Here is a 27,470-nt window from a genome sequence, read left to right as displayed (position 1 = left end):
CCCTTAAGTTACTTAATGCCTTTTTTGTGAGACCATTTTAAAACAGGGTTACTGGCATAGGTATGACTTGAATTCAAAAGAGCCTAGAAGTGTATTTTCTCATAAAACCTCTCTTTATCTGGCAGCAGGTTAAAAAGGTCAAGCTGCATTTCCTTGGCACGATTCCTCGCGGCTGGACTCAGCGAGTGTTCACTCTGCTGTACAGCCAGCCTCTCCCAGTCGCTGCCTTTCCTCAGTTCCCACCCGGGTGTCTTGGTTCCCGCCCTTGCTGACGGAAAGCTCTCACTCAGCGTGTTCTTTCCCAGGCGCTGCCCGTTGCGCCCTGCGCGCCGGGCTTGCCGGGGCCGCTGCGGCCGGAGAGCGGCGCGGCCGCAGCCGGTGCGGCGGGGGCCCTGGCCGGGGCGGCTCCTCAGCGCCCGTCGGAAGTGAGGTGGCGGCAGGGCGGGGCGCGGACCGGAAGCGAGCGGGCCGGGCTGCGGGCGGCGAGGAGCCGGTGGCGGAGCGCGGGGCAGGGCTGCCGTGCAGGTCCGTCTGTCGGCGGGGGCCGGCGCAGCCCCGGCGGGGCGGGCGAGGGCGCGGTGCTCGGCGGGCCGGGCGGCGCTGGGGGGCCGGGCGCGCTGCGCCACCGGGGACGGGCCGGGCCCGGTGTTTGGGCGAGCCCTGCGGCACACGCCCACGGGGCGGGGAGGGTCCCTAGCGCTCTCCTACTGCCCAGAGCGCCGGGCCTGGGCCGCTGCTGACACCGAGCGGGGTCGGGCCGGGGCCTGACCCGCACCCTCAGCGCCGCGGAGGCCTCCCCGGGGCTGGGACCGCTGTGCCTCGGCTACGGCGGGGCTGCTCCGGCCCGAGGCAGGGCTGAGGACGGGGGTGGGGGGGGTGGCACCTGCTTCTTGCTCACTTGAAGGGGAAAGTACGGGTTAACCGCGCCTCGTTTGTCTGATCGATACTTGCTTTGCTTTCTTTTCTGCGAGCAGCTTACTCTGTTTATTAGGCTAAATGTAAGCGCATGACAGCGACAGTTGTAACTCCTGTTGTTCTGACCTAGGAAAGCCAAAGGAAGCAAGGAACAACTTTTTTAGACAGGCTATTTTAACATTAACAGCTTCATTAGGAAAAAAATGTCTTGGTGAGTCCCTTTTCAGGTAAAACAAGCAAAGTTTTAGTTTGTGTCTGTATATACACAGTTAATTTATAAATTTCATTCATTCATAGTTACGTTTCGAATAAAAATTTCATTTCTTTAGGAATATAAAATAAAGTTGGTTGGGAAGATGTCCTGAATCCATTTTCAAAGCAAACTGTTTTAACAAACCATCAGTTTTGAGGTCTGTCATTCAAACTTAGGTGCAACTCTTCCATCAGTTACTCCTCCCTGTCTTCTGATTCTCTCAGCTTATCAGTAGCTGAGGGTTTTTTGTTTGGTGGATTTGTACTGGCTTTCTTTACTAGTCTATAAGCAGGATTTTGTGGTTGGTGTTTCATTTTGGTTTTCTCTCCATTAATTTAATTAGAATTTTAACATGTTGCTGTGTGAAAAATCTCATTCTGATAGTCCACATCTGGTTGAAAATTTTCAATTTTTTTCCATTGTGGTTGCCCTGTCACTGAGAAATACTACCAGTAGCAGCCTTAAAACATTGTTTTTATTCTGTAGCCCAACCAAAGAATTAAATTTTAAAAATAGGAGCGGTGTAATTAATACTTATTTTCATCTGATCTTACATTTAAGTTACATTATAAATTAGATGTGCCCTATTTTTAATGGCAAATGTGGAAGGGAGCTATTCTAGTGAATACTACATTTACTTTCTTTTTCCCAACAGTTTGCATACTCCCAGCAGACTTGTTAAGTTGGTGTGGCTTCCTATTGGTTCTTCACTAAGTTAGCTGCCAAAGTTAGTAAGCACTGTGCCCTGGTCTTGTTAGGTACATATTTATTTGTAAATAGAGAAACAGCTTCTGTTCTGTTTATGAAAATAGGCTTAGCTCTCTAAGTATGATGCTGTCTTGCAGCACTTGTGTCTTGCTGCTTCCAAAAGTGAGAGGCTTTCCTTTGTGATGTCCTCTATTGTAAGAATTTTTCAAGATCTCTCAATACATTAGCTGATTATACTAAAGCAGCAGAAAAATATTCTTGTTTTCTTTTCCTGGATTTGTTTTCTTCCATTTTAGTGAATAAAATTACTGTAAAGAGTTCTGGTGAGTGCTGGAATTCACACAAGGGAGGAGCCTCTTGGGATGGACTGGCACTCCACCCTTGAGATGTATTCATTATTTATTTTTTATGTGACCAAGCCTGTGATTTATCTAGGCCAGCTCATTTTCTCTTAAAATCATTGGGCTTTTTCCTGAAATTTATTTAGGTTAAAACTTCCTCTTTCCCCTATATTGCTGTAGCCTCTTTTGTTATGGAACACATAGTTCGCATAGGACAATTTTCTCATCTGAATTTCTCAAGGAAGAACATATAGAGCTGTAACATACATGTGGCATGTAGATGTAGCTGGTACATAAAGGGAACTGAATGCATATTAGTTCTTGAGGCTCAGCTGAAATACTGTCTTGTGTAGCACCAGGTGACTTTTGTAGCATCACAGCGTTAAGGATATGTCTAGATTTTAGATAGTCAAGTGTAACTCAGTCATCCTTGAAAATTACTGTTAAATTTATCAGCAATCCAAAACAGAACTTGGAGCAATTGTGCTCTGCTGAGATAAAACATGGAAGTTGTGCCCTGAGCAAGTATGCAATGCTTCTCATTTATTGCACAAGAAGGAATGAAGAACTGTTTAAATTATTAGTTTGTTGCTGACAGATTTCTGTAGCTGATGAACTAATTTGATTACACTTAGAGGCCTTTATTTTTGTGCTGGAAAATCCCTATTATGACCTTAGTAGATGTGATAGTTCGGTATCATGGTTGAATACAGAATGGTTGTCTTTGTTATATGTGAACTCCAGAAACTGGACTAGGAAGGGGAGGGAAATCCTGTTCATGTTAAGAACAAAGGTTTTTTACACATCTCTTTCCTTTCAGCATCTCAAGAAGCAAGGTTCATTTTGTGTGGAAATAAGCAATTCCCAGAGGACTGTCCCAATGACAGAGCTGTCTGCACATTTACCCCAGTTTCAACATGGGCAGCTGACAGAAAACTTCCCTGATACCCACCTCAGCAACACCGTATGTAACAAACAATTTTAGTACCTGCTAGCAGTTAAATGGGGATGAATAAATAGTTTGTCGGGGTACATTTTATCTTTCTGAACTGTTGTGGTGATCAGCAGTGCCAAAAGAAATATGCTGCAAAATATCTGATGTTCTAAACTCATTTTTATGTACAAATAAGATCTCCCCCAGTTTAAAGTGGTGTTGGAGTGACCAAGCCATCGAGGGAAAAAAAAAAAGGGTCAGACACTCTGGTATCAAACATTGACATTTACAGTATTTAGTGAGCTCTCATGATCTGCCTGGCTGTGGTCTGCTTGGTTCACAGGTTTCTCAGTCACAGAGTTAATTTTAGTCTAGGTAGAGCTTGAAGCCTGGGTTTTGTTACTACTATTGCTGGAGGACTGTTCCTATGCAGGAAGAACAGCTCTGTCTTGTCTTACTTGTGAATAATTTTGAAGCTGCTCTCCTGGTTCTTGAGGTTTTGGAGAGGAGGAACTCAAAACCCGAAGTTTTATATGATTGCTTTGAAAGACCTAACTCATACTTGTTGCTAAAACTATACCATTGTACCGTATGTATTTTGGAAAAATCAGGTTTAGATGATGTACTTGGGTGTGGTGCTCAGGCTCTTAGACTTGTCACACTGTTCTTTGTTCCTGCTATAGTTCTTGAATATCAGGTTTCCTTGTGGCACAGAAATGCTTTTGTGAAGCTGGGCCACTTGTAATTGTGTCTATAGCAATAATTCAAGAGAATGTTCTGATTCCTGCTTCCAGTCTTCTGTACAATCAGCAGTTTAAATAGAATTTTGAAAAATCCTCAGATAAGCATCATGCTTATAATAAAAATATAAAACATTTGAAAAATTAGAAAAGTGGGAGCTTTCCTACTGCATTCCTTCTCCTTTTACTTCAGAGGAAATGAAAAAGGTTTCTTTTCCTCTTGGACAGGTGAAAGATTAATTGTTATTGAAAACTTCTGCCAGATTAAAAAGGCAGAGCTCAGTAGTAAGCTGTGGGCTCACCATCCTTACAGATAACTTGGTGGTGCTCCTTACCAGCAAAGGATTCTGTGTTCTTCTCACTAACAGGCTTTACTGATGAATAACTGCTACTTGTGCCTTTCCTTCCCATGTTTAAGTAACTGTAGTTTTGATACTAAGTTATAATGATGTTTCTCCCCTTTACACATCTACTTTGTTTTTGTACACACCTACAAAAGTCCTTTCCTGCTTAAGTATACTAGCTTCTGTGGCTAACAAGTCAGCGTGTGAAATCCCTAAGTGCTATAATTTGCCATCTCTTCTTCTAGTCACACACTAAGAGTTCAACCCAGTGTTCAATATCTGCCACTGCATAACGACCTTTTAACATCAGTGGTGTATGTGAGAACTGATGAAGTCCATGCCCACTGTCAGGCATGGTGGTCCGCTCCTGATGGATAAATCTGGATTTAATAGCTAAAAACTTCTTATCAAATATGCTGTGTTTTTATCTCTTGGTTCAGGGGCATTGGTCTGGGTTTGCTATTAACTATTTTCCTGATAGGGAAAGAAACCACTATCATTTGATTTTGATATTGTTTATTCACCTGAAAGCGTAGTTCATAACTTACATTTGCTTACGGTGTTACAACAGGTGTTACTGACTTTTTAGCTTCAGAGTTTTCACTTTTAACTATGTCTGAGGAAAGTGAAGAGTCTGTTCCTTTGCTTCCACTTCAGCAAGAGTCCATGGCCTCTGCTCTGTTTAATACTGATCAGGTAGGATATAAGTGCACTTTGTTCTTTTAAGCAGTGGGGCACACGCATGTCACATTTAGCTACACTTTAGTAGCCTGAAAGGACAGCTTATTTTCTAGCTTTAAGTGCAAATGAGAGAATAACTTGTGTAACTCTTGATGCTGATCTGGTTTTCATGCACTGTGTTTTAGTATGTAAAGGCCTTTTTTGATTGCATCTTTGTTCCTAACTAGTGAAGGGAGTAAAATGATACATATTGGTCTAATTTCTTCCATTTTTCTATTTGTTTGATAGAATAGGTTTTTATAGTGGTGTGCTTAGTTGATCAGGCTTTTCCTTTGGGTGTTTTTGTGTTTACTCTGTGAAGCTGTAGATTTTTAACTTATTTCAATATATTTCTGTTCCAGAGATGGGGTAAGTGCTCCCTCATGCAAGACTGTTATTACAGCAGAGAAAAAGCTACACATTCGGCAAGTGTGCAGAAACCTAAGAACTCGGTCTGCTCTGCTTGTGCAGAGTTCCAAGGCTCTGTTCATCTCCAGTGTATTGTTACTTATGATCATCTTAGGCAATTTAGATGGTTACATTTATTGTTGTCTTGCTGTAAACAGAGAGAAATGGAGTATTTTACTATCAAAGTGAAAAATGTTACATTTCTGCTATAATCTGTACAGAAATAGGTTTAGTTGTAGCCAGCATTTCAGATTAATTAAGTATGACCTCTTTATTTGCATTCTCCCTTATTCCCATTTCTATCTGATTTTCAATAATTGTGTGTGAGGACTTTATGCAAAATGCCAAGTGATTTATAATAAATTTTTCATTTAGTAAGAAACAATTTTGATCCCAGCATCTTTTTCAGTGCATATTTCAAATTAATTCAAATTTACTAAATTTGATACTAAATTCAAACTAAGGTTAGAACTGTGACTCTAAAAACCTGGTTGTGTCCTAGTTTTAATTGTTTAATTCAAACAATTTTAGTTCGGTTTTTTTTCTCCTCTTACATTCCATTTCTGTATTGAAAAGTGAAACAGAGTTTCTTAGAGGACAGATCTTGAAACCCTGCTGAGCTTGATCCTGAGGATACCACAAAAAAAAAGGAAGGAATAGACAGAGCATTTGGTGCATATTATTACTTTGTACTGCTTTGTAAAAGCAAATTTTTCATGAGTTGGGCAAGTTGTAAAGCTTCAACCAGGGTTTTAGCAGTGTCAGTATTTACAGTTCGAAGTCCAGGGACTTGTGCTCCTTAATCACTTAAGTGCTTTTAAAAACCCCACTAGGAGTTTCTGAGTGTGTACTTACCATCTTCTCTTTTCTGAGGGTGGGGCTGGGAAAGTTCTGTAGAGAGAATCTCTAAAATTATTATTGATTTATCGAAAAACTGCAGTGAATTAATGAGATACAAGTCAGTAGTTATGTTTGGAAATGCTACTGAGGTCAAGTAATTAGACTTCAACATTGCACATTTAAGGAAAAAACTATCTGCGTAGGAATACTTAAGGAAAAAATCATTAGGTTATTTTCAGTGTCCTGTCTTATGTCCAGATCAATTTTAAGAAAACCGAATGATACATTAAAGGTATTGCAAAAGGTATCATCCTTCAGTTTATTGTACATTTTGATCTAATGCTGTTTTAGTGCACTTAGTCAAACAGAACTGTTCTGCAGGAAGTAATTTAAAAGCAATGAGATTAATTTTGTAAGGAATCAAAAATATTTTTATCTCCTATATTAAACCTCTTGAATGTGAACAGTACAGCACTGATTTTGGACATGGTAATGCACTAAAAAAATGAGTGGTCTATATCAACTGTCACATTTTAGTGCTTGTTTAGAGTGTCTGGTAATGATTTTATTTCTTTGTAGTCCAGAAAATGTAAAGCATAGATCACTCTCCTGTTGTGCTCTCTGTATGTGCATACAACATATAAAAGGTGAATGCCCCCTGCTCATGGTGCTTCTTGAAGAGGGTGCAAAAGATTTGTGATACCAGGAGCTTGGAGTGCAGGCCTGATCACTTGCTAATAGGTGATGTTCCCAGTTTGTGCTTTTGCTTCCTTTGGAAGTTCACCACTGTCTTGGTGTTTGAATTATATGCTTGATGTTTCATGTGTTACACTCTTCATGTTTCAGTAGTAGGAAGGACAGGAAGCTCTTTCATACTTGTGATAAGAGTGATGGAATTTCTTCAATATCAGTGAAAGGATGTGGCAGTAGTTTCCTTGGGAAAGAAGAAAATCTGCATGCTTAACTTTCCATGCTGAAACTTTGGGGATCAAATAGCAGTCTAAAGACTGAGAATAACCTTAGTTTGATCATAATTTCTGTGTTATTTTTACTAAAAACATGAGAACATCATTCCTCATGAAAATCCATTTTAATATATATTTTACTTGAGTATACTCTAGTGGAAGTAACACAGTAAAGGAAAGAGGCATTTTCTTGGGATTTCATGGAGAGGGAATCCTAAATGTTTGGCATAATTTTTAAGGGTCAATACAGCTTATTCTTGTCAAGTTATTCTACTGTCATGCATCCTTTTACCAACTGTAGTTTGAATCGAGGGAAAGAGATTCCTTTATTAATCTTTTGAAATTCTGTTTAAAGGAAAGTCCCTTAGATGCCAGCAGCCTACTTTTGACTGTTGATGTTTTTAATATAAATGTTTCTACATGACCCTGTGCTCCATTCTTTTAATAACTCTAATGCAGTTAATTACTACTGTTTAAATCCCTGCTGTAGCAAGTGTTCTTGGCAGTAAATATTATCTTACATGTTTCCTCCTCAGGGTCATCTTTAGCTTAACGTACAAGCTCGTAGAGAGTTGCTGAGGACAGTGGTTTTTGTGTTGCAGAATGACAACAGTGAAAGACGTCGCCATGATAATAGTGAGCGCAGAAGAAATGACAATGCCGAGTCTGAGACCAATGGGCAACCACAAAACAACATTCAGCGGGTGGTGGAGCAAGATGAAGAAGAAGATGAAGAGCTAACACTGAAATATGGGGCAAAACATGTGATTATGCTGTTTGTGCCTGTCACGCTTTGCATGGTGGTTGTTGTTGCAACTATCAAGTCTGTCAGCTTTTATACACGCAAGGATGGACAGCTGTATGTATCAGTATTTTCCCCTATCTTTTTAGTGCACTTAGATAATTTTCTTCAAACTTCCATTTCTTTTGGGGTCTGATTCAAGCAGTGAACTTCCTCTTGCCACCATTTTCCCTTCTCCAAAGATAGTTTTGTTTTATTCTTTCCAGGAACCAGACTCTTCTCTTTGTGGTACTGTTGACACTTGTTATTTGTCTGGTGACCAGTGGGGATAATATCTTGGTTGTTACTGCTTGATTCAAATCCTTGTCCTCATTTTAATACTTTATCATGCTGTGTGGTACTTGTAAAATAAACACCATCTTGAGCCAAAGCCATTTCCCTTGTACTATGCTAGAATACAAGAGTTTTGGAAAAAGAACAAAACTAGTATTGTAAATGAAGTAGCCTATATGCCATGTTCTGGTTTGCCCATGGTGTTTGATAAAGAAATTCAAATGCAAGGGGAGTATAACTTCAGGAGGTTCACTTCTGGTGAACTTACAGAAACTTTCCTGGCACATGTTTCTGTAGAAGTTTTTGGGATTTTGGTAAAGTATTAATGTTGGCAAAAAAAAAAAAAAACAATTCCAGTGAAAGCTAATTTGAGAGAAAGGGGGCAAAGGAAGACTACTGAGCCTGTCAGAAACTGCAGCAAGTCATAGAATCACAGAGTGTTAAAGGGTTAGGATAGACCTTAAAGATCAGTTTCACTGTGAAAACATTTAGACAAAATGATTCAGAGTGTGTTTGGCTTTGAAATGTTTGTATAATATAAGCATGTCATAATTTTTTTTATGATTAAAAAAAAAATTGTTTTCCCTCTGTCTCTCCTTCCCACCCCACAATGAAGTAGATTGTATTTCTTTACAGGAGATTGTATTTCTTTACGAAAGAGTGAGTTGAGCCCATACATTGTGTTGTTGAAATCACAGGGGGAGCCTTTCATGGTGAATCCATAGGTGAAATTCCAACTGCACTGGTCAGCACACGAGTGGTATCATGGGAGAGTGGCAAGAAACACACAGCATGGGAGTAGCCATATTAAACTCTGGGCTGCTGTGGGCTTTATCCGCTTTACAAAGCAGAAAGCAGTAGTAATCTAAGAATGTAGGAGAGGCAGGTCTTCTAAGGAATTCAAGTTTGCCTAATATGATACTATGCCACCTTTCAAGTTTTGCCTTAGTAGAAAACAGATGTGCTTTAACATCTCTGAATTGAAAGATTACTGCAGTTTTGCTTGATGTTGGCCTCACATACCCAAAACATGGGTGCATTCAGTGTCATTTCAGTTGACTTTTTGTTTCTGTAGCATCTACACTCCTTTCACAGAAGAGACAGAGACAGTAGGACAGAGAGCCCTGAATTCTATTCTTAACGCAGCCATCATGATCAGCGTTATCATTGTCATGACCATCCTCCTGGTTGTGCTTTACAAATACAGGTGCTACAAGGTAAGTAGTTGTGCTAGTTTTATTTATTAGTACAGATTATTTAGAGAATGGAACAAAATGAAGGCTTATGAAGGATGAATGAGTGAAAGTAGCAGAACTGGTGATTTAATTCACCATTTCAATTTTGTGGCTTCTGTTCATTTGGCACAAAGCAGGGCAAAGGCCCAGTGCTATCACTGCCATCTGTTCTGTCAGTTAGAAATGCATTGCTTCTATTCTTTTGAAATTTTCATGCACTGAAATCTGGCTGTGGTCAAGAAATACAAAGGACAGAGTTGGCCCTATTTTGTGGGCCCCCTCTCCCTCCATGTCCCCGATACAGACGTGTCCCATTAGTGTGTGTGGCTGCACACACCAAGCAGTATTTGTGTGGCAAACACAGAGACTCTAAGGCTCTTTGTGAAATGCTTCAATCTTGTAATGACATCATCTAGGCAAGCCCAGGCTTAGCATAACTAATTGCAGTGCCACCTGCATGGGAGGAGTGGTCCATGAAAATTCCTGGTTTGTTTTGGTCTTAATGATTCATTTGACAAGGCTTAGCCTAATAAAGCTTCTCAGTATGCAGCCAGGATCTTGAATCAGTTGTAAAACACATAGTGGGATTCAAAGGTTTGCTTCATTTCATTTTGTTTTCAAGAGGAAACAGTGGTTTTGGTCTTCATGTCTGTGAGTGAAACCCCTTTACAAATTATCTGTGGAGTGGCAGGGGAAATTATTTTTGCCTGATTCTGTATGCATTGTGGAATACTGTTTTTTGATGTGTGGACCTTCACTTTTATCATAGTGTGGTGTTACATCTGAACTGACAAAGTGTTCTTGTTAAACTGGCAATTCTTTTCATTCTAATGAAGTCAACTACTGTGCTTTACCTAGGTTCCTTAGTAGCCACTTGGTTCTCCTCACGTGCTGAAGGCAACAACTAGTTTTTACTAAGCTTTTCACATTTCTGGTTTCCTTCTTAACCTTTTAAAGCACAGCACATTTTCCTTACAAAAATAATTGTTCTACTAAAAATTAGAATTATTACATACCATAAATTTCCTGTGGTTATATTTTATGCTAATTACACTAAATAATTAACTTATTTTTAAATTTCCTGTCAGAGTATTTCTATGCTGCTATATCAGAATGCTGTGAAATGTAATTACCTGCAATAAAGTTCTATTTTAACATGCAGTTCTATATGTGGATTGTAGTCCAGATTATGAGGAATGGAATTTATAATGAAAGAACCTTAGGTCTTCATCTGGTAGTGATAATTTGCTTATCCTCAAAAGATTTTTTCTGAAAACTCTTTTGAAGAAAGGAAATACTTCTTCAGCTTCACTGTTGTTAGTTTACTGTGGTTGTCTTGTACATGATATGTTAAGCATGATCCTGATTCTAGCTCCTCAATCTAACTGGAAGCCACATCTTTGAAGAGGATTGTATTTGATTAGCCTTTTCTTTTTAATTTATTATTCTCTGCATTCTTCATTGTTTCACTCTGCCTAACCAAAGTCTGACTGCTGTAGCTCATTTTAATTCTCTGCATCCTGCAGCTCATCCTTAATTTTTATTCAAGTTTGAGCAGGTAAAGCCAAATTTATACCAGCAATCAATTAGCATCAAAGTTGTTGTTAAATAAAGAATGAAAATTCTTAAATGAGAAGGCAAAAAACCTGTTGTGGTACCCTGCTAGGAAAACAGCGAGCAAAACTTACAAGAAGTACTCTGGAAAAGTCACTTGTAAAAAAAGAGACCCGTGATTTGGAAAATGCTGTAGTAAATGAGATACATAGTGAGAATAAAGCAAACATCTGTGTGTAAAATGCCAACTTAGATCAGCTCTTGAATCTACCTCCTCTAGTTCTGTTGACAGTAGTCATGCAAGGTGCGTGTAGAAGTTTGCTGGACTATGGCCTTGGTGTGTGACACTGTCAGTATTCACTATTTTTTTATAAAGATGAAATTTTATTTTTTTATAGATGAAACACTACTGTTCACTTTATTTTCTCACATGATAGAAGTTTAAGAGCTTATATTACAAATACAAAAACTGCAGGGAGAAGTCATGAGAGAGATTTCTTTCCTGTTTTCTTAAAGTAGTTTCAACTAATTTTACAGACAAATAAAATTACTCTTGTTAGGTCCTTGCTTAGTAGCTTTACAAGTTGTGGAAAAATTTGGTTCTGCTTGAATCAATATATACTGATACTCGCCTTTGAAAGGTTCTTTCTCGCACTCGCTGTGAGTGGTCAGAGTTTGAAATACTGAGACAGATACTTTGGCAGTTTTCCTGCAGCATCTTTACAGGCACTGTGCTTCTTGCATGTGGGAATTTCATAAGTCTTTTTGAGAACATACTAACAAAAGCCAGTCTGTTGGATTAGGAAGTTAAATGACAGGTTTTGTTAGGTTGAAAGTTAAATCTGAGCCTCTTTTGAGAAGCAGTGTAAAGGAGGAAAGTGAATGTTTCAGAAATGGCCAAAAATTTTAAAAATGCATATGAAAAATGTATCATTAGACTCAATGTACTAAATTTCTAGCTGTAAGGGCTGGATTCTTGATTTGTCAGAAAGTCCTGGTTGCATCACATAAGTGTGATTCCTTTAGTTTTTGTGAGTATGCACTTCACTTTTAAGGTAATTTTTGCTAAATATTTTAAGAACATCAGATGCGTTCTACTACACATCTTAAGAAGAGGACAAAGAGATAACATATTTTTTTTAACAGCTTCTGAATACCTTAATCTGGTGTACATATATAGCAAATTTATCCAGGTAATTTTCCACTGATTGTGTCTGTTGTATGCATGATTCCTTATGTAGCTTTGATTTCTAGATTACTGCTTCTTTTGGGTTGTCTACTTGTAATATTGGGTCAGGTTTTATAAAAGAGATTCTGTGCTGGGACTTTGACAAATATTTCTTCATTCTCAGTTAAGAGATATTAAGACATTACTGGAGTTAAAGGGGTCTTCAGTTGTGTTTTTTTCACTTTGCACAATAAATACCAGAAGAATTCACTGCTGTTAGTGCAAAGTTTAAGTGCCTGTCATTTCCAGGTTTAAATCTTTGAGTCGCCTTGCTGAGTACATCACTGAACTGTTCTTTATTGAATTGTTGGGCTTGTAAGTTTGCTCTCATCAAAATTAGGGATTGTGTCTGTAGATGACTGATAGAGAATATCAAAATTCTTATATAGTCATTCATCAGTGACATTTCAGCAGATAAGTACTGAAGGTTTTTCTGGGTTCCACCATTTAATTCTATAACTGCATTCTGAAAATGATTTGAAATCAGAGCAGCACAAAAGTGAATCATGTTTTCCATCTGTGTTCATGCTGGATGATTCTGCTATGTTGTAATGCCACGGGTATCAAAATGGTCTAAAAATACACAAACAGTAGTTTTCAATAGAGCTGAAGAGCATCTACTGAAAGTTCACAAAGCACTTAAAATTTGTAAGTGTGAAGTGAAATACACCAATGTGCATGGACTAAACATGAATGTAGCACCAACCAAAGAGGGAGATACCTTAAATCATTTTCTTGCTTTAAATAATAAACATGAACCAAAGAGGGAGATATCTTAAATCATTTTCTTGCTTTAAACAAAAGGAAAAATAACCTTAAAAGTCTTTTAATATATGCTAAATTTAAAATAACAAGTCTAAAAACATCTGTATTGATGTCTCCTTCTCCAGGTGATCCATGGTTGGCTTATCATTTCTTCTCTTTTGCTGCTTTTCTTTTTCTCATTCATCTACCTGGGGTAAGTGAACTAAACCATTAATATGCTCTTTTTCATGTATCACTTTATGTATGTATTTATTTTACAACTAGGCCTTGAATCTTAAGAGGAATGATAGTGAGTAAGCTATTGCAATAAAATTTCTAGTTTTGTATAGTCTGATAGAGTACACATAGAAGAAAGAGTGATTCATAGGTTTATAATGCATCTGATGGTGTGTGTGTCCTTAGCATGCATCACCAGAATAAGCACATCTTGCTTATCAGAATAAGCATATCTTGGGAGGAGCTTGTTCTGCTGACATGTCTTCTGATAACCTAATTTTTCATTGACATGTGACTCAAGGGCAGTTGTTTACATCATGGCTTAGTTAGCTGTATATCCAAAGGCTGTTTGCATGGAAGTGGTGGAGTCATCTGAAAAGAATCTACTATCTCACCAAAATATACTCAGTGCTTTTCTTCTCAAATTTGGAAGCATGCTCTTGTCCAGACATCGAGAAAATTTGGCCAAAATACTCAGTATTGTCTGAAATGAGCAGCCTCCTCAGGGTTTGTAACTAGAGTTATGTCATGAAATTATTATACTCTATATATTTTTATGCCACTTGATGACAAACGCTTCACTTTGAAGAAGCCTATTTAATTTGGTCTCTGGAAGGAGAATGTGGTCTTCCCTTCAGTCACTGATTTTTGCTAAAAGTGATCTGTGATGCCTTTTGTGGTCAGTAGTTTCTCTAACCCTAACAACGGCTTTTGAAATGCAAGGCAGTTCCTTCATCTGCCCCTGCTGCCTTACAGCAGTGCTGGCTCCCTTTTCTCAGAGGTTCAGAGAGTGAGGGACCAATTGTGTAGACCAATTCTGCATGATGACAGTAAGGGACATCCTGTTAACACTGTACATCTCAAAGGTCAGCTGACAGCTGCAGACAGCAAGTTTGCTGAAGGAAAGTATTATGCAAATTATAGGGATCTTAGTGGCTTGATGAGTTGGTAACAGCAGATTCTGCAAAAAGCCTTCACAGCCATTTCTTCCCTGAGTCAGCAGAAATCACCTGTCACTTGGTGATGGCATTGTCTGTTTTGGTTTTACATATTGAGGTTCCTAATTAGTTTATAGTATTTGGTGTGACAGGGACGTGGTTCATCCAAAAATAAAGCTTTTTACTTCAGTGTTTATGGGGAATAATAGAATAAACATGTATCTTTAAAGTTATCAAAGCATTCTACAGGCAGCGTATTACTAGAGAGAGATCTTTGCCTGCCTTTAAAGATCCATTATAACCTCACAAGTTCTGATTATTCTGATTTTTAAACGTTATGAGCATAATCAAAATGACTGATTTTGCAGTAATGTCCTTTCCTGTCAGCTTCTGCTTTGATTGAGAAGAAAATAGAACCTTAACAAAATTTTTCAAAAAAGCAAAAGAGTTGGTGTGAAGCAAATACTGGCAAAATGTATCCTATTGTGAAGAATAGTTAAGTATTAATTGGAGAAAGAATTTTACATTTATGCCACTATATTGAATATGAAAATTTTTTAAAAGGTATTCTGAAGTTTGCATCTGTAATTTGTTTCCATTGTTTCAAGCAAATGCCATCTATATTATTTTCCCTTTTTTTAGAGAGGTTTTTAAGACATATAATGTTGCCATGGACTACATTACAGTGGCACTCATGATCTGGAACTTTGGTGTTGTGGGAATGATTTGTATCCATTGGAAGGGTCCTCTTCGGCTCCAGCAGGCGTATCTCATTATGATCAGTGCTCTCATGGCCTTGGTGTTCATTAAGTACCTTCCTGAATGGACTGCGTGGCTTATCCTGGCTGTCATTTCAGTGTATGGTAAGTTTGGGAGCAAGGCACAGTAATAGATCCTGTGGTGGGAATTTCTTTTATTCCCTGACTTTTCCACTTATCTGACTAGACCTTAAAAAAAGTATGTGTGTGTGCGTGCATGTGTGTGTGTGTATCATCCAAAGTAGCAGATACGGTGATTACAGACTTCATAAATAAGATCATGGTCCTAAACTGAGATCAGTTCTCTGCAGCTGAGGGCTCTATATTACTGTATGATCCCATCTTCTTTCATGTTTCCTGGACTCTCTAGATTCTTTGGGGAGGAGAGCTGAAGTAATTCAAGAGAGAAGGAGTTGAGAGAGACCCATTTTGATCTTTTTTATGAAGGTGGAGAACTTTCAGCTTCTCATTTTCCCCAAGAATCTTTGGAATCTCTTGTACATTCAGAATTTAGGAGCTTGTTGTTTCTGTACAGTCCCATGCAAATATAGATTTGCCCAACCTATGAATTGCTCGAATTTGTGAACATAGAAGCAACAACCTGATCCATACCTGATAATATAGTGAGAAAGAAGGAAGGAAGGATTAAGAGCAGTTTGCATTGCTCAAAGTCATTTTATATTTAGAAGGATATGGTTGTGAGATCTGTTTCATTGGCTTTTTTTTTTATTATTATTCATTGTAGTTGCATACTGCTCTTTTTCAGAATGATGGCTGAGAGACATCGCTGTAGTTTTTCCTTAAAGCTTTAGGGGGCACTGAGCACTTGATAAGAAGATCACTGTATCCTAAATAATGATTTAATTTCCAGGCAAGACTAAAATTCAGTTACTTAGACATAATTAAAACATTACAGTTAAGTGAAGATGTGCTCTTAATTTGAATTTTTTTGGAGGCATGTAAGTGTGCTGAGTGTGTGCTCTCATAGTCACTGATCATGATAAAGACTGAGAATCTGTCCAGATGTAAGTGCAGGGGTTGATAAGATTTGATTAGCTCTAATTCATCAGTGTACTCCTTAAGTGTCCTCTTCCTTCAGGGAGAGGAAAATTGTCCCTTGTGTGTATGCTCATGGATCACAAAGCACATTAAGAAAAACTTCCCATCCTCCCACCCCATTTCCACCCTTCCTGCAACTGGAACAAATGTGAGTGCTTCAAGCATTCAACCTTTATTCAGTGATAGCAAAACAAAATTACTCTAGATCGAGTTCCAAGACCATGATGTGGTTGTTTTGAGTACAGGGGATGTAAGTTTTCAAAGCCTGCAACCCCAGGAGTGGGGTTTTTTTCTTTACTGGAGTGGGACCAGCAGTGGTGCCAGAGCAGTTGGCTCAGCTGCAGAAGGCCTGCTCTGAGCAGCACAAAGCTCCTGACTAGTCAGCTGTTCCTTTCAGTGTCAGATTGAGTTTCAAATTAATTTAAAGACATATGGTGAGTGGACAAGTGCAAAAGGCAGTAGCAATGTTAGCTCTCTATCCCAATATGCCTGTTTCACAAGAAGTAGCCTTCACCTGTTGTCTTAAAATTTCTTTTAGCATTGAACGTAGATTACAAAAATCTTTCCTAATAGAAGGCAAGCTTGGGTATTTCTGAGATGGTAGTTGAAGAGTAGCTTTCTTGAATTATTCACAGGTCAGCATATAGACAAAGGTACATTTGCAGTTGCATAATATCTTAAGTGGGGAATATAATGTTTTAAAATTTGTATGTATATTACAGTAAGATGTAAAATAGGTTGCATAACTGAGAATATTAAAAAGCATTGCTATAGGATACCGAATTGTGGCCAATGGCTGTCTTCAAAATCCTTAGTGAGGGTGAATTTTGTTACTTCATGTCTCTCCAAGTGTTATAGAAAAGAAACATAACTATGTCTGCAGGGATGTCAGATCTGTTTGCTTTTCCTTTCAGATTTGATTGCTGTCCTGTGTCCTAAAGGTCCTCTTCGTATGTTAGTTGAAACAGCTCAAGAGAGAAATGAAACTCTCTTTCCAGCACTTATTTACTCCTGTAAGTACATTTTGTTATTCTTTAAGCTTGCAATCACCCACTCACCTGAAACAATCTTCTCATTTTTCTGGGTTTAATAAGATGTTTTTCAGCTGAATTCTTGATCTGTTCACTTGGTCCTCAGTTTTCATTTCACTGTTGACTGAAAAATGTGAAACATCATCTGACTGAGATATTTCAAGATAAAAACCAGCATGTTTTGTTCCAAAACAGAAACAGGAAGAATGGTAACAGACCTTGTTTTGGATAAAGTACTATGTCCTTAGGCTGTGAATTAAGCCTGTTCAAAGGGAACAATTGTTTTCAGAAAATATTTACCAGCTTTCAGTCCTTAAATAACCTGTTTCTTAGTATAAGAAATGTGAGAAATTACTAGAAAGAGGTTTGTTTGTGTGACTGTTTTCTCAATGGCTTGTCCTTTTTGGTAAATTGTTTCTCCCTGCAGTTGTGAAAAATAACCTATTGAATTAAAGTTGCTGTTGTGACCTGTGTATCAATTAGTGCATGATTCCATTGTTTCTGAAGTTCCATGTTGCTGCTTGTAGAGACGTGGATAACAGTGAAAGAGGCTAATCAGAAGTCATTATGCTGCTGGTGCTCCAGACAGGCCTGTATTTGGAAGCAGGAAGTGTGCTGCAGACTGGCCACTTCAGGGACAAGCTTACAGTGGAGAAAGGGGAGCACTTTATCTGTCACACTTGCACAGCATCAGTAAAATGTGGCATAGCTGCCTATTACTCTGTTTTGTGAGAGGAGCAGTTAACACTGAGAGCTTGAATTAAAAAACACCTTTTATATCTAACAACATTTGGTTACCTCCAGATTGGAGGATTGTTTGTGATGGCGAAGGCAGAGAACAGTTAACTTTGATGTAGATACTGCCTCTGAATTGACATAACTCTGTAACAGTGTTTAGAGACCTTTTTACTTGCAGATAAAAGAACTGATTAGGGAAAGAAAGTAAAGAAATTGTTGATTTTCAGAGGGAGCCTTATATGTAGAAGTAATTTGTCTGGCAACAGCTGTTGCCTTTTTTTTTTCAAAATCTAGTAGAAATAAAATTTTATTCACCAGTTTTTGTAAATGTGTTGTTGCTGGTACTGGCTGTGTTCCAGATATTATTGTGCTTTAATGAGAGCAGAATTGCCTGTCGGAAAAGATAGTTGTATCGAAAAAACGCATGAAAAATGAGAAATAATGGATTGATGCTATCTCAGAATTTCATACATCTGAAGATAAAATTAGCTATGCTGTTGTGATTTGCATTTCTTTGATAGCAACAATGATATGGCTTGTGAACATGGCTGAGGAAGATCCAGAAGCCCAACGGAAGTCCAAAAACTCCGCTTTTGATAAACAAGGTGAGCTTTGCTTTGACAAACCTTTGTCACTTTTTTGGAATATTTGGAATGTTTATGGATACTTGTCTTTCAGTTTTTTAAGAGTCCTGGGTGCTGTATAAGAGTGAAAGCATGGAGGCCTAATTAAGAATGATGGATCCGTCAAGACTTGAGATATTGTTTACTTATTGTGCAGTGAATGTTCTTGCATTCATTTTTCTGGGATCTGGGATGTTGGTGTTGAAATGACTCAATATAAAGCCATCAACTGAGCTCAACTGCTTGTCAAACTGGGATGATACAGTATAGTACCAACTCGTTTATATTTGTGTTAGACAGAAATACACCTAGCCCTTTTGGCTATGCAGATAGTGTTTAAAATGAGGAGTTTGTTTATTTATATGTGTTACTAAAGCAGAGTGCAGTTTCTAAAACTTTCAGTAAAGTTTTCTGTTTTACTGGAAAATTAAGCTGCCAATGTCAAGTAAAGAAGCTAATTAAATATTAGATGGTAGTTTATTCCTTAAATTGTGATCTTTGTTAGGTCACTACAGAACTTCCACTTTCATGTGGATGTACTCCTGAATACTAGGACTTGAGTGCAGCATGTAGGTGCTGTGACTGCAGAGTGTATATTGACTCCTGAATGTTTAAGTAAATATTAAAATCCTAAGAGAGGAAGTCTTGAGATTGTGTGTGCTAGTGTAAGATGTTGCTAAGTATTATGGAATACTTCATTCTGTCTTGTTCTTCTGTGATCTTATATGTGGAGAGACTTTCATATTTTAGAAGGCACATTTTTGGAGGAGTCTTAAATGCCTTTCTTCCTTTGAGCTCCAGCAAGCCAGGCCCAGAATGAAGATGCTGAAGCAGATGATGGTGGCTTTAGTCAGGAATGGCAGCAACAGAGGGACAACAGAATAGGACCCATTGAATCAACACCTGAGTCACGTGCTGCTGTTCAGGCTCTACCCAGTAACTCTCAAACAAGTGAAGACCCTGAAGAACGTGAGTGTGGACGACTGTGTCTGAAAAGCTTACTCAATCTGAAGCTAGTCAGTCAGGCATCCTGAGTACACACATTCAGGATTCTGTGAGCTATTAGCAAGCTGAAATGATGCACTTGCTCCTGATGAATACTGGTGTGCCTCATAGGAATAATGGTGTTGTTTTAAGATAGTTTTTCATTTTGTTGCAGGGGTGAGTAATATTGACCAAATTGCTCTTTGGTTTGATACACAGACTCAAAACTTTTGTTGCACAAGTGTTTTCAGACCATTACATGGTCAGTTGCATTAGCCTTTGTCTTTTTCATGCAGTGTTCTGCTGTGTATCACCTCTTTTGGATTTTAGGCCCTGCAAATGGAGTCATTAACAGGTTTTTTATGCCTCAAGATTAAACTGCTGTGATCCACTTGATAGGAAGCAATGTTTAAAACCTGATTGGAGACTGAAATGAATGCAGAATGCAATGGGCTTGCTTAGTTTTGTCCAGCATCTTGGTAAGGTGAAATATCTTTGGAAAGTGTATGATATCAGTACTCAGACACCTGTTTTAACATACTCATGATTTCCACTTGGAGTTCAAGCTGCTATTAGATATGCAAAGCTCTAAATAAATTAGGGTGTGCCTGTCATGTGATACTGCCGTATTTTAGCAGGTGCAGCTGCTTCCTCTGATGATCAGGTGCTCCTCGGTTTAAAAATACAGAGACTTCTACTTTAAGAACAGTTTTAAAATTTACTTACTAAAAAAGTCCAAATTCAGCATACTGCAAATCCTTTTTAATTTCCAGAGCTTAAAAAAATAACATTGTGATGCAAAAAGTCTAGCAAGCGGCTCTTTCAATTAATTTTTGAACTAAAACTCTCGTCGGCCCAGGCTAATAATTTTCTCCTTCCTGTATTCCTGCAGGGAGTAGTAATGATCCAGTCAGACTTGTCAGCCAGCGTTAGTTTACTACAAGTCTGGAGCATCCAAGGCCTGTTTCAGCAGTTTAAGGGTGTTTTAGTGCTTAAGAGCTTTTCATGAATGCACTGTTCTAGGCATTTTATTGGAGGCCTGTTGAAAGAGAGTAGGGTTACCTTTTTTTTTAATGCATTTTCTCCCTTTTTTCCTTTCCCCTTTCCCCCCGCCTTCATAATTAATCAAACATCCACCCATGTTTTGATGTTCTTAGTTCCTCTTGGAACTCTAGAGTGAGCACTGGGCTGGACTGTAGTGAGGTGGGAAAGTAATCAGTAGGCCAAATTAAAACAGCTGGTCACCTGCTGATGGCCCTTCTTAATTAACATCTTGAACTAAAAACTCAGAATGTGAACTGGCATTCAGGAAATCTTACAGTGCTTGCAGAAATAATTGAGTATTATGCTTCCAGAGTTGTTGCTAAAGTGGTAATTACTATATAAAAGAATAAGAGAGAATGAATTTTCCTAAATCTCACATCTTGGACTAAGTATCTTGAGTTTTTGCCTCTGTGATATGCTCTGTACTTACACACAAGTGCTTTTAAGAACTACCTGCATAAGAATTCCCTAGGAAAATTGGGAAGGCAGTGGAATAATTGGCAGTTTATAGGTTTCTAACTGGCAAATAATATATCTTGTGCAAGGGATTTAATTTTCCCCCTCCCTCAGCCAGTTCAAAGTAATTGTTCTTTAATATTCTGTTGAATATGACAAGACAACCAAAAGTGGACACCCCTCCACAAATAAAATTACAGATATCTGAGTTTGTATATACTGCATTTATAGGAAAATAGGAGAATAGGGAAATTCTAATTAAAGGGTGAATTGAGTAATGTAGTGTTTCTTAGCCATCTTGTTTCACAGGAGTTTATCACTTGATTCAGAAATGGTACTAATTCTGAAAATAAAATGTTATTTTTAGCAAGTCTTGTTAATAGTTAATGTAAATATGTATTATTCTTTGATAATTACTTACATGTAATATTAGCAGACTGATACTTAATCCTGCCATGTGTTCACTTTGCAGGAGGAGTAAAGCTTGGTTTGGGAGACTTCATTTTCTACAGTGTCCTCGTTGGCAAAGCTTCTGCAACAGCAAGTGGGGACTGGAATACAACTTTAGCATGTTTTGTAGCCATATTAATTGTGAGTATAACGTAAAATTGTAATAGGGATAGTTTCTTATATTCATGAAGGACAAAGTTGTAACTGCTGCATTTTGTCTTTGATCTTGTTTATTGGGTGGCCAGACTGAAAACTGGCGAGGACTTAGCTGTGATTTTCATTGGCTGTACATCCGTAACGAAAGCCTTTAATTTAGGAAGGCATAAAACATAACCTGTAGCAATAATATTTATACATTTTTGTATTTTATATAATTTTTTGCTTGTCAGATTTCCCTAATTTCTTCCTATGTCTTTTGTGTTTTGTTTTTTTTTCTTCCCCTCAGGGTTTGTGCCTTACACTTCTGCTTCTTGCCATCTTTAAGAAGGCCTTACCAGCTCTTCCAATCTCCATAACCTTTGGGCTAGTTTTTTACTTTGCGACAGATAACTTGGTGCAACCGTTCATGGACCAGCTAGCATTCCATCAATTTTATATCTAGCAGACATGATTCTGAAATGGATATTTGTAGCAAATCTGGGAGGAGGAGAAATGGTTCCCCTCAGTTCTCAAGTGAGACTGAAGTATTCCAAGGTGGAATCATTACGACTTCCTCCGATGGTGGTTTTTGGTTTGGTTTTTTCCTGAGACAACTGCTGCACTGGGCACCATATGATTTTTCCTGTGTGAAAGTGGCTTCTTCCTGATGGCCAGTCTAAGCCAGGTGCTGTTATATCAGAGGTCATCTGATATACATATCTCTGGTAAGGACCACCTGTGTGAAAATTGCTAATGCTTCCACCAGCAATGTGATCTCTTACCACAGGCTGATTGTTTTCACAGCACTAAGGGTGCTCAGGACTTCCTTGATGTTAACAGAGGAAGCTGACAAATCCCATGGAGCTTGTCCCTGTAACTGCTTGAAGAGAGAGAGCCCAATCTGGACTTCCTCAGCAGTGATATTCTGACAGTGGAGCCCTGACTGTGCAACAGGAAAGGACTTTGTAGCAATTTGACAAAGGGGAGAAAGTACTGTCACTCTAAGAGTGCTCCATGACTTCATAGCCTCTGTGCCTGAGTGTATTTGGTTTAGTAAATCTAAAACTTCTTTTCTTTTCCCACACTGGAACTAGAGCCTCTTCTCAGTTTTAATACTTTGCATTCTCAAGCATGGAGTGCACCTTCTGTACACCTGCTCCTGTTTATTTAGCTGCTTAGACTTGGACTGAATTATTTGGCAGTAGAGGATCATAAGGCCCCAGTTTTGATCCTCCATTCTAAAAGGTTAATAAACTACATTAAAAAGCAGTTTGGGGACTTAACTCTTTGTGCTTTTGCAAATCATTTTGCTAGAACACCATTTCAAGCCCCATATTTGAAAATAGTCACTAACAGCATGGACTGCATCACTGGTGGATGTTCCTTCTTGTTGACATTCTTATGAAATAAGTAGGTGTTTGCAGCAATCCCAGATGGAGTTTAGCTTGCCAGATCTAGAGATCAGAGTGCTATTAGGAGCTCTTCTATTGCATCACTGAAATCCTTGGTCATCAAAAACATGGTTTAGAGTTCTTTTGACCTGGTCAATATAAATATTGGTCATTAAGCTGTCTAACACCTCAGGCTGGCAAGGATATTTTTGTGCAGTATCTTTATTGGTGAGGATGCTTAAGTTAGGTGAGAGATTGCTTAATGTCACTAAGGAGCAAAATTCGTGACCCTCTTCACTTTAATTACCTCTCTTGTGAGGAACTGGTGATTGACAAAATGAAAGACAATTCAATATCAGTGAAAAGAAGATAGGAGATTTTGAACTTCTTATACGAAGAGTCTGTTCAAATCTTAAAACTGCTAAACTCTGATTTCTTCCTCCTCATTTGAAAGAACTCATGTATGAATAATTGCTTGGAAATCAGATGGGTGGGATGAAGTTGGTTTTGCCATAAATTCTTACTGTGTACAAGTAATGTTTTTTCTTGGGAGCCATAGGGAGTAGATGGACATTCTGTTTTACTTGCATCTTGATACTGGAGTCCTTGCCAAGTGGAGCAACTGTCAAAATCCTAATGCTAGCTTGTTTTACCTTTTTTTCCTGGGGTTTTGTTTCAGTGCCTATAGATTCATAGGACTGAAACATAAGAGATGCTCACCAACCATTGCCCAAGTAAAGAAAGAAAGACTGTGATGTATAAATCTGCTTTAAAACCAAGAAAGGCTTTCTTTGGTTGTCCTTGGTGTAATATATGTCTTTTCCAGTATGACTTGTTAACTGTAGTGTTAGCATTTACATTTTCATAAAATACATTGTCTTGTCTCGTCTAAAGTACTTTCATTCATCTCATTTGTGTGCTGATTCATTGTGGATAGCATTAATAAACCAACTATATCAAAATTGCTTACAGTGACTTTTCAAGTCAAACTTGTTTGTGTTTTCTAGTCTAAATTATTGTTCCATATTTTCTTGCAATGAAGTCTGACTTAAAACAGGTTGGTTGGTGAGGGGTTTAGAGATTTCTGTTGTCATTTTTTGATTGGTTTTTGTGTTTGGGGGGTTTTTTAACAAGACTTTGAGTTGTTTTTATACCATTGTAACTTGTTCTTTTCCTGAGCATTATATCTAAAAAAATAAAATCCCTCATGTGTTTTATTGGGCATCCCAGTTATAGTTCCATTGTATAGAACAGGCTTGCTAGGAGTTGGTATTGCTGGCATTTGTGTATCTGAGCTGGCTCTCAGTTAAGAGTTGTTACTTAAATGCAGAAGTCATCTCTTCTTTCTTTTTTGGGTTTGACATGCACCAGGGGAGCATCAGCTCCATTAAGAGTTGCTTTAGAATATGTAGAAATGTACAAAAGCCTTTTCACATACTTGAATGGATGTTAGATGTGCAACCCAAGGAGGAGCTGAGAACCTTCCAACACTAGACTGCCAGTCTTCCACGTCCCAGAGCTGCTTCTGTTATTCTGAAGTGTTAATTTCTGAGCTAGTGTAGAGTTACAGTGGTGGAGACTATAAAATTTGTATTCACAGAAGCTGTTCAAGTTTGTGTTTGAATCTCAAAATAAGTTTAGAAGGGAAATTGCTTTTATAAGCAGCCATATGTTAGAGTACATTGTTTATTACGAGGTCTTAGGTATACATTCAAAAACCAGATGAAATTTTCTAGATTTGTCTTCTCAGGCCAAATCATGGTAGCTTATGTTTCAGATGAGATCTTGCAGCTAAGGATTATCTCAGAATGTAGGTCCAAATACGGTTCAGTTGCCAATAGGTTTTGTTTGCATTTGGGTTGTTACTACACATGAGTGAAGGTTGTGTCACTTCTCTTTGTCTTGAAACACCAATCTAATTTGAGGATTCACCTCGGTTAGATTGTTGTAACCGAAAGATTTCTCATAAGTAGTCTGCATTTTTTGAGAGAGTTTCCATTATTATTAAATTAGTATGTTAATGACAGCACATAGCTCTGAAAGAACTATGCTGTAACCTGAATAGATTCATCCCTTCTGTGCTCAGGCAGATGGACTTGTAGCTGTTGTGTGGCTGTTCCAGTGTTCATACTTTGAAACTGGCTATCACAGTAGCTTTCTCTCCTCATTCAACTTACATCAACAGGTCTCCTTCTTTGGCTAAGATTCAATTCAATATATAAATGAGAAGGCATAATAGTTTTCTTAAATTCCAGGCACTTCATTTGTCTCTATTTTTTTTTTTCGTTTTATGGGGGGATTTAATCCAGGGCCAGAAAGAGACCCCTGGAAGTTGGTTTTACAGCAAAAGGCTTAGGGTGCTGTTGTACCTGTGTATGGCTATTATGGTCACGCTCAAATTCAAGTGTCATCTGTGTAAGGTGCATCCTGAAGGTGTAAGAATTTGATACTGCAACACATTCACAATAGTTCTGGATGGGTAGATGGTGACTTCTTTGAGCCAAAAAAATCAAGGGCTGTGCTCCACTACAAATGGCTGATCTCCTCAATGTACAAAGCAGACACAGGCTACTTCAGGCATGGGAGGCTGGTGCTTCTCGGATATACACATATATTTCTGTACCTATAGACATACAGATTCATGGACTCTGGACCTGTAGATGACAACTCTTCTGCCATTAGTGCAGTCAAGGATTAAATATGCAGAAGGAAGTTTTGGGTTGATGGTACTGTTCAACAAAACTTATCAAAATGCTTTATTTCAAAAATTACTTCTGACAATGCTGTTGAAACAAGTTTAATAGACTGTGGAACATGTCTGCACTGTGATTGCAGCTCAGTGGTAACTTGGTCATTGGAAATGTTGAAACAAACTAGAATGGAATTCTTTTACACTCAAAGCATTTGCTGTTTTCTTTTTTACAGACACTGGTTTGTACATAACCTGAATTAAATGTGAATGTTTTTTAAACATCTTTCTGGTTCTTGATAAGATACGGTTTTGATAGATTATTGCAAATTTTCCTGTATTTGTCTAATTATTAAAATAAAAGTTGCATGGATCCTGATTCATCTTGCCTTTACTACATTATTTTAAAGCCGTCACTTAAAGCTCTTGGAGGCATAAGCACTGTAGTTATTTTTATTCAGCATTTAATGAGTAAGATTCCTTTCTTAAGGGGTTTTAAGTAGCTGCTGTATTTCCTACCAATAGAGCTTCAACTGATTTTTGTAGAATTACTTTCTTCTAAAAGCTACTTTTTGTGTTCCTTTAAAGAGTCAGTCAAAGCCTGTTGCAAACGCACCCATAAGGTATAATTAAGGCATGAAAAATGAAATTATACTGAAACACCAGCTGGTACAATGAAGATTACCAGAAAAATACCTAGGATGTTCAGAAAGAAAACACTTCATGAACAGCGTTGTGTATTTTGTATTGTTATTTTGAAATTGATTTCTTATCAATATGATTGAAACAGAGCTTTGGGGTTTTTTCATTGTTTTGGAAAAGTATTCACTGCAAAGTTCAAATTTGTTTGAGCTGACTAACTTCTGTTGAAGATGGTTTGGGGGTTTTTTGGGGTGTAAACTTTGTCTCTGCATGAAAGACCTAAAGAGAGGTCCATCCTGGTAAATAGAAAGTAAAGTACAGGTGGTAGGAGGCCCATGTGGATGAGCAGGGAGCTCCTAACTGAGCCCAAACAGGAAGTGGAGAAGAGATGGAAGCAGGGGCAAATGACCCAAACAGAGCATAGAGTTGTTTTCTGATCTTGCAGGTATAGTGTTAAGAAAGCAAAGGCCCCTCTAGAATTGCACCTGGCTGGAGTTGTAAAAGGCAAGAAGGGAGACTTTTTACAATTATATAATGGCAAAAGGAAGACTTGGGAAATAAAGGTGCTCCTCTCCCCCACCCCTGCTGAGTGGGGCAGGGTACCTTGTGACAAAGGACATGGAGAAGGCTGTGGTACTTGTTGCCTTCTTTGCTTCAGTCTTTATTGGTGGGACGGGCTTTTAAGAATCCCATATTACTGAGACCAGAGGGATAATCTGGAACAAGGTAGGTCTTGATGGAAGAGGTCAGCTTAGGGAGCTTGCAGACAAACTGGATGTGCTTAAGGGTGTGAAGCCTGACAGGTTGCATCCATAAGTGCTAAGGGAGATGAGTGATGTCATTGCAAGGCCACTCTCGATTGTCTTTAAATGGTCATGACAGCTGGAAGAGCCTCCTGGAAACTGGAAGAGAGCAAAATTAAGTCCTATCCTCAAGAGGAGCAGTAAAGAAGAGTGGGTAAGCTACAGGTCGTTCAGCCTTGCCCCAGTCCCAGGGAAGCTGACATGGAAAATCATGCTGGAAAGCACTTCCAAGTACCTGAAGGACAAGAGGATGATTGGGAGTAACTAGCAGGAATTTATAAAGTGAAAATCATGCTTGACCAACCTCTTTGCCTTCCACAATGTCTTGCTCAATGAGGGGAGAGCAGCTGATGTTGTTTACTTGGACTTGTAAAGATTTTCACACCATTTCCCATAACCTCACCATAGACAAGCAGATGGAAGTATGGGTTAGATAAAGGGATAGTGAGGTGGACTGAAAACTGCCCAGAGGGTTGTGATCAGCA

At 38.5% G+C, this 27,470-nt stretch overlaps 1 protein-coding gene across 8 annotated transcripts; it reads left to right on the top strand.

Moving 5' to 3' along the window:
* Positions 1-367: 367 nt before the first annotated feature.
* On the top strand, positions 368-25,919 carry PSEN1 (presenilin 1). Of its 8 annotated transcripts, XR_013182780.1 has the most exons (14): positions 488-525; positions 1,046-1,126; positions 3,038-3,181; positions 4,807-4,931; positions 7,771-8,027; positions 9,319-9,460; positions 13,151-13,218; positions 14,822-15,042; positions 16,911-17,009; positions 18,287-18,370; positions 19,184-19,357; positions 21,345-21,463; positions 21,768-22,185; positions 22,265-25,919. XR_013182780.1 is itself a non-coding variant. In XM_077180247.1 (13 exons), the coding sequence occupies exons 4-13, from the start codon at positions 4,848-4,850 to the stop codon at positions 21,921-21,923; spliced, it is 1,404 nt and encodes a 467-aa protein (XP_077036362.1). In that variant the 5' UTR covers positions 487-525; positions 1,046-1,126; positions 3,038-3,181; positions 4,825-4,847; the 3' UTR covers positions 21,924-25,919. The 8 variants fall into 8 exon arrangements, 7 of the variants coding, with proteins under 7 accessions (XP_077036366.1, XP_054491957.1, XP_077036362.1 ...); XM_077180247.1 differs by having other exon boundaries at positions 487-525; positions 4,825-4,931; positions 21,768-25,919; XM_077180246.1 differs by having other exon boundaries at positions 21,768-25,919.
* The last annotated feature ends 1,551 nt before the right edge of the window (positions 25,920-27,470 follow it).

This window comes from Agelaius phoeniceus, chromosome 6, assembly GCF_051311805.1.
Source record: "Agelaius phoeniceus isolate bAgePho1 chromosome 6, bAgePho1.hap1, whole genome shotgun sequence".
Lineage (NCBI taxonomy): Eukaryota > Metazoa > Chordata > Aves > Passeriformes > Icteridae > Agelaius > Agelaius phoeniceus.
The sequence above is the reverse complement of the archived record's forward strand: the minus strand, read 5'-3'. Positions and strand labels throughout refer to the sequence as shown.